General features: G+C 41.0%; 1 protein-coding gene across 6 annotated transcripts in view; it reads left to right on the top strand.

Annotated features, from left to right (window-relative positions):
• Positions 1-14,524, top strand: part of TNIK (TRAF2 and NCK interacting kinase) — a 341,917-nt gene that overhangs the window by 266,584 nt on the left and 60,809 nt on the right. For 4 of the 6 annotated variants that reach the window (XM_054580527.1, XM_054580498.1, XM_054580492.1 and 1 more), the window contains exons 13-16: positions 1,101-1,211; positions 2,050-2,136; positions 3,203-3,391; positions 12,695-12,859. In XM_054580527.1, coding sequence (XP_054436502.1) covers positions 1,101-1,211; positions 2,050-2,136; positions 3,203-3,391; positions 12,695-12,859 — 552 coding nt within the window. The remainder of the gene's footprint in view (positions 1-1,100; positions 1,212-2,049; positions 2,137-3,202; positions 3,392-12,694; positions 12,860-14,524) is intronic. The other 2 variants (XM_054580511.1, XM_054580502.1) reach the window with 1 other exon arrangement.

Genomic DNA, 14,524 nt, shown 5'->3' with positions numbered 1-14,524 from the left:
TGGTATGGCGATTCGATGAGACGATGATGGTTCCCGAGCTTAAGGGTCTTATTTGAGTAAGAAGTTGAAATTGATACTCCACAGTGAGTATTCCAGAAAATGAAGAAAGGCAGCCCGGTGGACTGGGTGGGAGTCAATAAATCCTCTTTTACCCTCAGCCATTAATTATTGTGTGGCCTTAAATGCGTCACTTTACCACTCTGGTTTTTGCTTTCTGTAGCTATGAAATGCTTGCCCTCTTTGGTGTCAGAAAGACAGAATGACATGAGCATTGTGAATGTGCTTTAAAACCTGTAGAATCTCAGCCATGGCTGCTGTGGCTCTGTGGATTAAGCGCCAGCTTGCAAACCAAAGGGTTGCTGGTTCGATTCCCAGTCAGGGCACATGTCTGGGTTGCAGGCCGGGCTCCCAGCTGGGGGGTGTGCGAGAGGCAACCGCACATTGATGTTTCTCTCCCTCTTTCCCTCTCTGTAAAATAGATACATATCTTTTTAAAAAATAAGAAAATAGTTTAAAACCTATAGAATCTCATTAACAGTTTGATAAGATGTAGTAAGTAAGATTGTACCTGAGTGTCTCTCCCCCTGATTCGAAAACCCGTCAGCCAGTTGGGAGAATGCACTTAATGGGAGCTTCTCGGGGGAGACATATAAACCCAGAGAGCCCACTTGCATGGCAAATAGCAAGGTGTTCTGCATGACATTGAATTTTACTCTATGTCACCTCATTCTTTTTTTGTCACTCTCGATATTATTTTGTATGAGTTTCAGTTGTACGGCACAGTGGTTAGACAATCGTATACTTCACAACGTGTTATTTCTAAGTATTTCCAGTACCCATAGTTATCATGTTATTATTGACTGTATTCCCTGTGCTGTATTGCACATCTTTGTGACTTTTTTGTAACTGTCAATTGTACTTCTTACCTCATTCTTGCCAACGTATCCCCCATAACACAGGAGAGAAAGCGCCTTTGGGCACATAAGCATCTCTTGTTAAGAGCCCACAATTGCAGTTCTGCAGCTTTCCCTGCTGGGCTCCCGATACCCACCCCCAATTGTGTTCAGTTCATTCACAGTTGTCTGCTTGTTGCCCCCCAGCAACAAAGGCGAGAGAAGGAGCTGCGGAAGCAGCAGGAGCGGGAGCAGCGCCGGCACTACGAGGAGCAGATGCGCCGGGAGGAGGAGAGGAGGCGTGCGGAGCACGAGCAGGTACAGCTGGGACTGGGGAGCCCGCAGATGGCCCCAGAGCACCAGCTGTCTCTGGGGTATGGGTCACCTTCTCTTAGGACTGCTCAGTTTCAGCAGATTTTTATTCTTTCTCAAGCAACTATTCTCACCCATTCAAGAAGTCAAATGCACAGCCTTGGCAATGCCCGCTCATTCAACCTTGCTTCCTACCCCGGCCCAACTGCCCTGACATACATTGATCTTTTGATTCTCCCAACCCTGGGTATCTACTTTGAAGGTAGCACTGAAGCGTGATAAATGATCCACGTCCTACTCTTTCATTGCTTCAGAAGAGCTTTTCTACTCAGGCAATCTCTGGTCTCCGTGACTTTGAGCCATTGACGCAGGGCCCCCTCCCTTTTGTTGGAACCACATTCTGACAGCACAGTAAAACTCTGCAGGGTGGTTCCATTACAAAGACAGTGCACAATGACACAATTATTTTATCCCTGCTGTTTGCACAGGAGCCTCCACTCTTTATAACATTGTTAATTCCAGGTAGCCCATAAAGAGGGAACCTGTAATGAAAAGCTTTAAAATGTAGCTGGTTTTATTAAAACCAAATAGTCACAGCAAAGCACTGAGCCATCTCGGTCAGCTTTTGCAGGTGGCGGGCTTGTGCTTTTGACTGCATTGAAATGCTTTTGCTTCGGTGCGGCATACTTTTCCTGTTTTGTGAGGAGGTGTCTGGGTATTTTTTTCCCTCCTTCCTTCCACACTTTACTTGGCAGCTCTTGTCATCTTTGAAATTACCAGTTCTTTTTCTCTCTCTCTTTCTCTCTTTGCGTTCCTCTGAATTCTCTGCTGCCTACCTCTCCAGGAGTACATCAGGCGACAGTTAGAGGAGGAGCAGAGACAGTTAGAGATCTTGCAGCAGCAGCTACTGCATGAACAAGCTCTACTTCTGGTAATGGGAAAGCCAAGAGCCAGCTGACCTGCTCTGTGTTCGTCGTGTGTTTGTGCACACATGCATGTATGTGTGTGTGCGTGTGCGCGTGTATTCGTGTGTGTTTGGTTGTCCTCCTAACGTGCCAGTCTGGAAGTGGAGATCCTTCAAGCCTCGTGGACCTCAGAAATCTCATAGAGACTTCATACGTTTCCTGACCCAGTTTTCTGAGTCTCAGCACATTCGATACACTTGCTATGTTTTTTTTTTTATAAACTTTATCTATCTGTAAAACTTTAACATGAATCCAGCCTTATTATAACTTCAGACTTTTTTTGAGACTCGCTGTGATTATTGCAGAGTGACTTTTTAAGGTCATTGGCAACATGCTAGAATACAATCACAGCAAAATGCACTTCTTCCATAAAAACCTACTCAGCTCCGCAGTCATGTTTCATTTGCAGACTATTAGTTTTACCCTTATGATGGGAACATTTTGTGTTCCCTGCTCATGCAGCTTCCACTTGAAGTACTTTTTTTTTTATTATTATTATTGCAGTGCTCTCCAAAGGAGCTTCTTGGTGTCTTTTTTCTAACTGAGCTTTTTATTCTGTGGCTGTATGGTATTTTCTAGCCTGTACATGAGCTTGTTGATGGCTTTCGTTGATCCAAGTGCAGGCAATGTTTTTACCTCCTCTTTTAGTTTTGTACTTAATTGTACATGTTTGAATGGTTTAATTACTAAATCAGGAAGTGGATGGCTCCATATAGAGGTTGTGTACTGACCATACAAATGCCCTCATTATTGCCACTTTCCTGGTTGTAATTCATCAAGGATAAGTTACTTTGCAATGGGTAATGTTCTGTAGGGCTTGCTATTAAGGCAATAGTGTTTTCATTAATGCCACATTCTGTGTAGATGTTAAGCCAAAGCCGTAGCTTAGCTCTGTGGCACATCCTCATATCCTCATGTCATTATTGAGGTCCTCTGTTATTTAGCATCACTTTTGGCTCCACTGCATGCTTAGCTGATACTGGCCAATGGGTTCTGTATGGTGATTTTGCTGCTTTTTCCTGATCTGGACAGGAATATAAGCGCAAACAATTGGAAGAACAGAGACAAGCAGAAAGACTGCAGAGACAGCTAAAGCAAGAGAGAGACTACTTGGTTTCCCTTCAGCACCAACGGCAGGAGCAGAGGCCCGTGGAGAAGAAGCCATTGTACCATTACAAAGAAGGGATGAGTCCTAGTGAGAAGCCAGCATGGGCCAAGGAGGTAAGTGAGCAAGCAAGTGTAACCACACCCTGTTGGCCAGGCTGTTGGCTGTAATGAGTTCATCCAGTGAAAGTGGAGAGTCAAGCTAGTGCTGTGAACCTAGAAAACAATTCATGGTGAGGCGTGCATGCTTTGCTTTTGGGAGAGCCATACCATTATTTCTATAGAGAAATGCCAAGTCACCTTAGTCTTGTTGTTGTTTTGGGGGGTTTTTTTGTATCATTGCAAATACAGTGGATTTTTGTGAACAAAAACAGGAATTAGAAAAAGCATTTCCCTTAGAGGAGTCTAGGTGAGTTTGTAGCATGAGGATTTTTAGTAACTTTTCCATGGAATTATATGACTAAGGACACAAGAAATTCTAGGTAAGATCATTTGCTGTCTATACCTACCCCCTGAAACTGATCATTAATATTGACACTAATACCTTTTCTTTGGTGGTACCAGTGGACACACAGTGGGCCTCAGACTTGTGGCTGTGGTATTCACTTCCAGGGTCAGAGGTCATTTGTTTTACATATACTTCCACAGTAGTGGTCCTTGGCTCTGTGATGAGCTATTTTTAAAATCTCATTAAAAACTGTTAGGATAGTAGGAAAAAAGGGTGATAACCAAATGGATAAAGCAAACAAACAAAATAATAACTCCAGCCAAGACCAACAGTTCTTCTGTTGGGAATCATGGTATCACCTCGTGTGTATAACACCCGGGTTTTCAGTTCTGTCACTATTTGTGGAACCTAGTGATTTCCTTTATATTTTTGTGAGCATAGCTCATCATTTAAAAGAATGTTGGTCAAGGAACATATAGCAAGAACTCATGGACAAAACCAAAGGGGAAGAGCTGAGGGAGGGAATGAGGGAGGGGGCAAGGGAAAGTGGTGGGGGGGAGGCAGAGACAAATATATTTATAAATAAATAAATAAAAATTAAAATGAAAAAAAATAAATAAAAGAATGTTGGCATTATTTTGTGTTTTGTTCTAGTATCTTCAGGTATTTTTAGCTAGAACTTATTTCAAGTTATCTAGACTACAACATTACCAGAATCAGATTTCTTATAAAAGATCCTATTTTTTATAAAAACTTTCTTTTTATTTTTCTATTCTCTTCCATATGTATAGAAAATGCTTGAAATGATGTTGTCCTAATGAAAATGACAGTTGTTTATGGGAGTAAGAAACAACAGGTTTTTTCTTTAAACATTTTTGTACACTTATATATTGTTTAAATCCTTTGTAATGAGTATGCACTGTTTTTATGAAAAGTAGGTTTTTTCCTTCCAAAACATAAAAAACTAAATTTGTAGAGAAAATCATTTGATTTTCTGTAAAGGACATTTTTTTCCCTTTGAATCTATAAATATGATTTGCATTTCCCTCTGTCTGTAACAGCTACCTCGTTCTCTTAGATCAGTAATTCACCTTTGTGACCCTACTCCTGCCAACCCTTTACTAACTTACCTGTTCTTCCAGCTAAGCAGAATCATTATGCTATTAAACAACAGTGACTGAGTGCATCCTGGCTGGCAAAGTGTGCCCTCTCCTTCCATTGCTAAACCATTGCCTAGCCAGGCCATGCTGAAACTTTCAGCTGAGCCAGACTCACAGCTCCTGGTTATGGCAGGTGTTCAGAAGACTGAAAAACTAGCCCCTCCTAAGCTAATGCCCGTAGCCCCTCTAGAAATTAATGATTCCAGACCAAGACTCCTGTTTGAGCACCACTCATGGGAAAAAGATGGAGCAGCTTGTCCTGTTCGATTTGGTCTTGAAGAACAACTGAAGCCCAAGTTAGTCTCAAGGGCCATAGTGAGATCTCCAAAGCAATCTTGCTCACAATAATGTGGCCCAACTCTAGAGTTAGGGTCTAAGGTTATTTGTGTGTACTCTCCCAACATCTTCAAAGTGATAAGCCCCCCCCCCCATTTGTCCATTACTGCAATTAAGAAGTGCCTTAGAGACTCATGAACCTCGGGGCAGGAGAAATATGAGTTCATGCATCCTTCAAGTACCTTACCTCCTCTAAGAAGTGCTACATTGCTAAATGACCTCTCCTTGATGTATGACCACCTGGCCTTCAGTGTTCCCAGCCCCAAGCATGAGATTAGGACCAGGACACCTGCATATCCCATTGGAGAAGACCATGATTCCTTGCCAAGCATCCCAGAATTCCTTCTTTCTCCTGTGCAGTTCCCTCATGCACAAATGTACTAAAAATGGGGGGAAAGCCTGGAACAGTTTCCATGTCCTTCCTTATGCCTCTACTCAGCACATTCTGATTGGAACTTAACTACTACTTGGACTTCATTGTTTTCTAGTTACTATTTGTCTTCATCATTGAGTGTCCTAGCCTGTGCTCTCTATTCAGAAGTAGTTTACATTTCCCAAACTTTTGGAAGCCGAGGTATTCCTGGGAACCAATCTTTGCAGACATCAAAGCAGTTTTCCAGCACTCCTAATTCCCCTGTGCTTCCTGGTCAGGCTCCTAGCAGTAGATGGGATACTTCCTGCTGGGCACGCACACACCATGGCTGTGTCATCAAGCACTCCCCGTGGGAGGTTCCCTGGCCATCAGAAGTGTGGGCCACCTCCAGGGGGTGGCATCTTCCAAATTCCCTGGCAACTCTAGTAGCTGGTGCTCTTCCTTTGGCCTTCATGTACTTCTAGACACGTGGGAGCATTCTTTTGGGATTTCATATTTAGTCCTCTACTCCTGGGTGTGGTTGACATAATCCATCTTTCAACTAACCATCAATCTATTCATGAACCAGTTCCCAAGTCTTAGAGTGGGTGTTCATATGTTAAAAGAAAGATGAAGCATTTAGATGATAAAATGAGTGACAAGTGCTAAGTTTGGGATTGGAACAACTGGTGTATTATACAACTAAAAACAAATAATTGTCTGTCGTGGTTTGATTCATCATTATTTTAACACCCGTTTCTCAAAATGGGGATAAAAATGAGTGTGAGGATCCTTACCTTCTTAATCTTTTAATGTTTCTCGTCAGCAACGTACAAACTTTTCTTTGAGAACGCTTTTACAGATCTCTTTTCTTGTAGTAGGGAGATAAACAACCTGGGTTACACCTGTCTTTTGAAGGTAGAATAAAAGGTACCATTTTATTTTTCAAATGCATCCTCTACCAGGATATAAATTTGCTAATATCCTCACCAGGAAAGAGAGGGCAGCTGTGCCCATCACATGGTCTCCTGTGACTTGGGGTCTGGGCTTGTTGCCCCAGATGCCATTGAAGGTTCCACCAAGTCATCCTCCCCCACCACAGCCTCCTCTGTGATCTGCTCCAGTGTTAATTATCTACTTAACTCTGTACCTTCTCATCGAGATGGGTTTTTCTTCTTTGATTACTTTTCCATCCGCCTCTCTTATTCCAAATCAACATTTGGTCCTTAAAATGCAGTGTTGTTATAATGCTTCCTCCTCTGTGTTTTTGTTGTTTCCTCTTGTAAAATGTAAGTCATCATTGCATTTCTCATTATCTATTTCATTAGTTTGTTAGACGCAGTAAGAACAAATGAAAATGCTTGATCATTTGCAAATCTTGTTGAGCTCTTTCAAATCTATTTTTTTTCTGACTATCTATCTCTCCTGAAAGTCACATTGGCTTTGACTCTCACGTTTCAGCTGGAAGGAAACATTCCGGTCTCTATTAAAAGGAGGGGGGTTATTCTCACCCCATTCAAATTCTCTGCCATTTCTGAATTGGAATGGAAGTCAGGTTTGTTCTGTGAAAATATCAGTATGATATTCTGTTAAACATCAGCAAAGTTTGAAGGCCTTTTTTTTCCTTCTATTACTTTTTGAATGATGAAGTTTCTTTTTCTTATAATGGAACAGATTCCTTTCCTTAAAATTGTATGTGATTGTCTGGATCTGACAGTAAGTGTGTGTGCCTTCCTACCCCACCTCCATACTTTACCCCTTCCTTCCTTCCCTCCTTCCCTCCTTCCTTCCTCCCTTCCTTCCTCGCCATATGGCAGTGACAGAATGCTCTGTCAACATGAGTATTGCATGAAGTTGTATTTTAATTTTTTTAACACTGTGTCATGTTCTCTCCCTATGGTGCATGCCAGTCATCTGTCCATGGTTTTACAATATTTGGCAAATAATGGGCTAGGATGTCCCTTTGTATCCCATCAGCTCATTGGACTTTGAAATCCCTATACATAAGAACTCCCTCTCCACTTGGTTTTCTCTGTTCTACTCTGATGTGGTGTTTTCCTTATGTGAGTTATTTTATACATGAGGTCCCTAAATTGCCATTTTGAGAGTTAACAGTTCTGCTCCTATCTTTTCTCAGTCTCTGATTATCTCTCTTAAGATTGAGCTTGAGAGAGACCTAGAAGGAAGCAGTAAGAAGTATGAGTTCAAATTCCTCTACTTTCTTGCTGTGTGACCTGGGACTAGTCTCGCAGACTTCTTAAAGGGCAGTTCCCCACCTGTACTTCCTGCCTTGAAGTTGGGAAGACCCTGAGCAGTCATGTATTTGAGTGTGCCATTGAAACTATAGGCACTGTAGAGATGCAAATTAAATATAACATTCATATATTTACATTTTGTTCCCAAGGCCATTGTCACCTGCAAGGAACATGTGCTTTGCCTCTGTTGCATCTGGTTTGGTTTTCACATGAGCAGTTTACATGTATCTCTCATATCCTGTACCTGCCCTTCCCCAGTGATAGATGCGTACATCTTCATTTCCTGTCTCAGCTTTAGATTTGCCTCATTATTTTTAAGTTATGAGCCTCATTTGTATGAGGACCTATATTTTCCTCTGAATCATTGATTAGGATCTCTCTCAGAAAAATAGATTAGGCCTTTATCTTCCCATAACACTGCATTTTAAGCATTTCATATGAATGAGTCTTCCCTGACATCAAAGGTGCCTCACGGAAAAGATATCCCCATTATTAACTCAGTAACCACCTGTCCATGTAGTTTTGCCAAAGGACAAGATGACTCAACTCTTTATGTGGCCAGGGAACGCAGGGTCAAAGTAGCTAATGAGCAGTTAAAAGTTATTCGTTGACTTCTCTCTCTTTCTCCAGCATTGCACATAAAGATAAAAATTCAAACTGTTTTGTTCATTTGGAATAAAAAGGAATTCCCATAAGATTGTGTCTAATTCAACACATAGTAGCTCTTAAATAAGGCCTTCTAAAATCTTCACAGACCCCACAGGCTCTACATCATACACAAAATTATTAAAATGCACTGATATGGCATAAAAAATATATTTTGCTGTCAACACTTTAAATCACTTCCATAATTTTGTTTGGAATTCTCTTAGCAAATATTCATTATTGCTAAGTGAGACAGTGTAAGCCATAAATTGTTTTCAAGTATATGAAACAATTTAATGATTGACATTAATATGTTTCCTTTTATATATATTTAAATATATTTTTATTTCTTTAGAATAATTTTTTGAGATTGTGTAATCAACAAATTTATTTTCAAGTCTTCTGTATTTGTGTAGCTCTTACACATCTCAGAGGCATTAGACATCACTCCCATAATACCCAGTGGACAAAGTAGCTCTACCTGGAGTAGAATTTTATTTCTGAGATCACAGCTATATTTTCTTTCTCCATATAATGTTTTAATAAATAGAGTAGCATTTCTGCAGAGGTGATCCAAATCTCTCCAAAGTTATTTTAATTTTGGTGTTAAAATCATCCTTTTAGTAAGAAAAAAATTGCTTTTATATTAGAGGAGTAATTGATGTCTCTCTTAATCTCTATATTCATCAATAATCCTTTCAACTATGAAATCTATTGTAACAGATTTCTTTTGTTTGTGGTCTGTCACCTTGACACTCTGTCTGATACTACTACAACACTTTCTTGGTGGTCCTTCTGGTATTTTACATCTCCTTGGCGACAGGAGATTGGAGCAGAAGCTCAGCTAATAGATTTTTTGGAGTAATGTGCAAGGCAGATTGAAACAGATCTTTATTATACCCCAGTTTCCAATCATATATATCCTTATCCTGGGGTGGGAGTAGGAGATACTTTCTTCTTTTGTCTCGCATACCTATTTCTTGTTCAATTAGTAGACATGAGATGTGATGAATCAGGAGATGGTCTTGATCCAGTATCAAAACAATCAGAAGGGAGTGCTCCTGGATGCACTGCACAGCTTCTCCTCCTTCGGAAACCATTATTAGGATGTTTGGTTTAACATCTCTCCTCTAATACGTATGCTATCTCTTGGGTGCAAAAGCAAGGGACAGCACTATCTTCCTAAATAAAAGTTTTCTCAGGCAGAACGGGTAGCCGGACGCCTTCCATTACACCCTTCTGATAGATCGTCCAATTTCTTAGGACAAACTCCAACCCAGGAAAGTTTATCACACTGGACCCATTCTGGCATAATTTTCTAAGGGTAACAGATTATTTTTACTGTATACTTTATAATGGCACAGACTGAAGCACTAATGGTAGGATTAAGTATGTAAATTAAATCATAGAAGGCATAGGAAATATTACGAGAAGCACATTAGTAATATCTACACATGACTAATCACACCCATTAACTACCTATGAAAATCAGCACCCCACTCTCTGCTCTGTTCATTTCTAATGGCAGCTTTAGGACCTGTGTAGCTTGTGGTCCTGTTAGAGGCAAAGATGCTTTCTTTGCCAGAGCCTGTAACTGGCAGTTGCCAAAAGAATTCTTTGTCTCAGAAATGGTCTATTTGCTCAGGATGGAACCTTTGGGGACAGACCTTTTGACTGTTGTTTTTAATGTACTTCCTCTAAACGTGTGCTTACAATTGAGGATACTTTGCAGTTAAATAATAATAATGATGGGTATTCTTTACTCTCTGAATATATTTGGTTCTTGAATGTCAGGTAACAAGTGGTTATAGTTTGGACAGTCAGGTATTTATCTGAAAGTGTGTCTGAATCTCCTGGATTCCTACGTTCAGACAGCAGTGGTTTGGATGGTGGGAGTTCATGTAGTCAGGGGTGCTGGGACAGGTGATTGATCTAATAGTGATATTCCCTAGAAATAACATTTGATATAATTCTAGTGGTCTGGAAATAGTCACCTTCTTTTCATAGAGTCTAGAATTTGGAAAAGCAGTGCATTTCTTGCCCTGATCTCAGTTTACCTATTACTATCTTTGCAGACTTTGCTTTTTTGGTCGCCTTCCCTCCAAGCTGGCTGCATTCTTTGCTTTCACTCAGTGCAATAACCAAATAATTATTGCTGTTATAATACTTTTCACATGCACATACACAAAGTATATACGTTCTGGTTTATATTCCTGACTTTTTCTAGCTAATCTTGTTTGGTATGTGGTGAGCTTCTGGGACACAGAATTTCAAAACCAAAGTCAACAGGATGCCAATTGTGTGTACCATGCACAGCTATAGTAGGGGAAGAGATCTTAAAATTACTCCTAAAGAGAGGCAGGAGGGCGGTTTTCTATTCTGTGGCATATCTTAAGTTAAAAAATTTCCATATGAAAGTTTAAAAAACAGACATTCTATATATGAGACTGACTCTGCCTCTAGAAAGATTCAAAATGGGATATGGAAGTGGAAAAGAAATCACTTTTTTAAAATTTATTTCAAATTGGGCAGCAAAATGAATAAAAACCCTTAGCTGCTGCATATAAATGTATCTTGAGGGCCTGCATGTGAGTTCTATGACAGTGCTTTGTAATCCTTAGACAGCGAGTCAGCAGAAGAGAGTTATCTAATGGGTTTGAAAAGTACAGCTGCCAAATTGACCCTAAAGAAACAAAGGGGAAATGTCTGGAATATGAAACTTTCAGAGGAGGGAACTTGGGGTTCAGAACAAGCTACCCCAAGGTATGCTTCAGTGGTACCCAGATTACTTTGACTTAAAGGCAGTTTTAGCTTCAAGCTCAAGTGAAACTTCTGCTCTCTCCCTTAACTACCTAGAAGAACTTGAATCAGGGGCCTTTCCCATAGTAAGAGATTATCAGAGATGACTTGTTTTGACCTACCTGTAGGGCAGAGCATACTTCTCTTTACTAAAGGTTTATTCTTAAAATCCTGCAATGACCCTTTGAAGCCCCCAAGGTGCATCACCTCATCCCTAGTGCAGGGTGTCTTATATACCTCAATCCCCCTTTTTATCTCTGAACCTCTCATGCCTGTGGGGTCTCTGACTCTCTCATACATGCGGGTTCCCCTACATATGTATGTATTAAATCTGGCTATTTTCTCTTGCTTTAAAAAAAAAAAGAGAGAGAAAAGAAACAAAGGAGATGACAAGATGGATCTGGAAGAAAAGTTCTAAACCTCTTGAAGTTGTCGAAGATCTTAAATCATGTCTTGCAGTGTGCCTCTTGTTTATCTAAATTTTCCTTTAAAATTGTCCTCTGTGACAGTCTGTATCTGCTGCAAATAAGTACAAAGGGCAACTTCTACCTGTAAGTAGGACATTTCTGGTTCTGTGAGCCTTCCCTGTGAAGCACATGATCAGTTATCTGCTTGGGGCTGAGAGAGATTCTACAAGATCGAGAATGACAAGTACACAGCCAGAGATGAGAGAGGGTGTGGAGGGGGAGAGAAGAGGAGAAGCAAGAATGAAGGCCATGTGTGGAGAGACAGGGGGGAAGAGGGCGGGAGGGGAACAGAAGAGTCCAAGCTGGAAATGGAAAGAATGAGGAGGGGTAATGTATTTTAGGGCGCAGGGAGAGACAACTGAAAAGATAGGGCCTTAAAGAAAGAAAAGGAAAATGATAGAGGTAGTCTAGTTAAGGCAGGCCATGCTCTTTAAGAGAGCTGCCTGGACCACCCCCCTGCCTATCAGTAGAGAATGGGAAGAAATGGAGGGTTAGTGTGCTCAGCTTGATTCCCTTCTCCCCCTTCCCGTGTTCTTCCCTTCTCTGTCCCATGAGTCAACTCGGAGCAATGTTTAGTTTTCCCAAGAGATCTTAATGCCAACCTGCCATGGTTCCCTTTGTCTCCCTCCCTGACCCAAGATAATATCCCAGGCAATGCCAGGTGAACTCTTAAGCAGGCCCCAAATTTTCCACTAAAAAACTGCACAAGATAAAGGGTAAGAGAAGAGTGATGGCTTAAGTATTCAGTGCGTTTTTCATGCTAGCATTTAGTCTGACAGAGCTTTTTTACAAATTCTTGATGCAGAGCAGGCATGGAGAGTTTGGCTTCCTAAAACCAAATTGATCGGAGGGACAGAAAAAGGGCTGTGCAGGCGACTACAGAAAATCCTTACTAGGCAGTAAATAAGCTTCTAACCACCTGTCCACTGACACCCCCTGCCTCTCTCTTTGTTTCCAGGTGGAAGAACGGTCGAGGCTCAACCGGCAGAGTTCACCTGCCATGCCTCACAAGGTTGCCAACAGGATATCTGACCCCAACCTGCCCCCGAGGTCAGAGTCCTTCAGTATCAGTGGGGTTCAGCCTGCTCGGACCCCCCCTATGCTCAGACCAGTTGATCCACAGGTACGTTGTCCCCTTTGTTCTATCGAGCATTTCAACTGGGAGACTGATAAACCTACTAAAAGCCCAGGACACTGTAACATGCATTCAGGTGTAGAACCAGTCAAATGGCCTTTCATATAGAATCTATAGTAACATAGAGAAGCCCACTAAACTTGAAGGATAAAGGAAGGGGTGAGAAAGAAGAAAAGCACCATCCTTCGAGCCAACCACAAAGTTACTTCTTGGTAAATCAGCTTCTCTGGAGAGCCATAAAAGTTTCTGTGAGGTGAGAACAAACCATCCTTTCGTCTCCATTACCAAAACAAAATTCATATAGGCCTTTGATACATGTAAACTATTATATTATTTTTCATCCCTTGGGATGTTGGTATGATCCTGAACCTGGAAAAATTAAATGGACTTGGGTAAATTGTGTCTTCTAAAAGGGGTCACTGGACCGGCAGCATCAGCATCACCCAGGAACTTGGCAAAAATGCAGATTCTCGGGCCCATCTCAGACCGGCTGATCAACCACTCCTGGGGTGGGGGGCGGCCCGCTGTGGTGTGACAAGCCCTCCTGGTCGCCCTGCTGCACTGCAGAGTTTGAGAACCACTGGTTTAAGCTCTTTGCAAAAAAAAAAAAAAAAAAGGGCGCTCCACTTTTAGAAAAAGAGGAAGTTTCTGAAAGTTTTAGAGGGCTTTTAAAATTACATATTGCAAAAAAAATGAACTATGACAGGATACAAAGCATACAATTTCTTGAAAAATAAAGGTAAGGCAGCTGCTTTTACCCAAATGTCTTCAGTTTCTTCCAGGCATCCACCTGAATTAACACTTACATAAAGCATTTTGAGATCACCTTTGAAATGTGTAATGCTATTTGAACTGGAGTTTCAAAGAAGGGTAGTGCTGAAAGCAAGGATTCTTGGTTTTAAGTCTGCCTTTAGCGTATGGGGTCCAAGATTTTTCGGTCCCAGCCAGCTGAGCATATCTTGCCCTTGGTTGTTTGTATTTGCATATAATTCTTCCATGGCTGAACTTCCATAGGACACATTTTTATAGGAAATTCTCTTTTCACGGTCAGACTTCCTCTTTTAAAACCCCTAACTTTGACCTTTTTGCTCTGGAAAAAAGGAGAAAGGAGAAGAGAATTCTAAAACTTGATGAAAGTGACAAGGACATAAAAATACAGATATCCTGTGACAGCTAATTGAATTAGCATTTTTCAGAGGTTTTCATTTTTGTTATTTCTTTGGCTCTTTTAAGTAGTTTGGGTTTTGTGCTACATATGTTTAAAATATACTTTGTTTTAATATTACTTAATATGTTTAGTGATGTTTAACATTAACAAATTTGGTTACAGTTTTGTTCTGGTTGAAGCATAACATTCAGCTGAACTAGACTTTGAGGATTTTCTTGGAACTATATATAACAACATTTTAGATTTCAGATTAAAGACCTCAAGAGCAAGAGGAGCAGGGCTGGGCTTATGGAGGGAGGCTGGGAAAAAGCACCCCCAGCAGTCCCGGCACTGAGATTTCAGACCAAAGAGGGTCTGACAGGTCCCTTGCTAAAGCAGATATTGAATGAGTGTTTGTTCAGGTAACAGTTGAATTTACAAAGCATTCTAGGTGTTTCCTCAGCCAAGATTTATTGAACACTACCAAATGCCAGGCAGAACGCTAG

This window comes from Pteronotus mesoamericanus, unplaced genomic scaffold (assembly GCF_021234165.1).
Source record: "Pteronotus mesoamericanus isolate MK-2021 breed Mesoamerican mustached bat unplaced genomic scaffold, CSHL_Meso_final contig_116, whole genome shotgun sequence".
Classification (NCBI taxonomy): Eukaryota; Metazoa; Chordata; class Mammalia; order Chiroptera; family Mormoopidae; genus Pteronotus; species Pteronotus mesoamericanus.
This window is presented reverse-complemented; position numbering and strand designations above follow the sequence as displayed.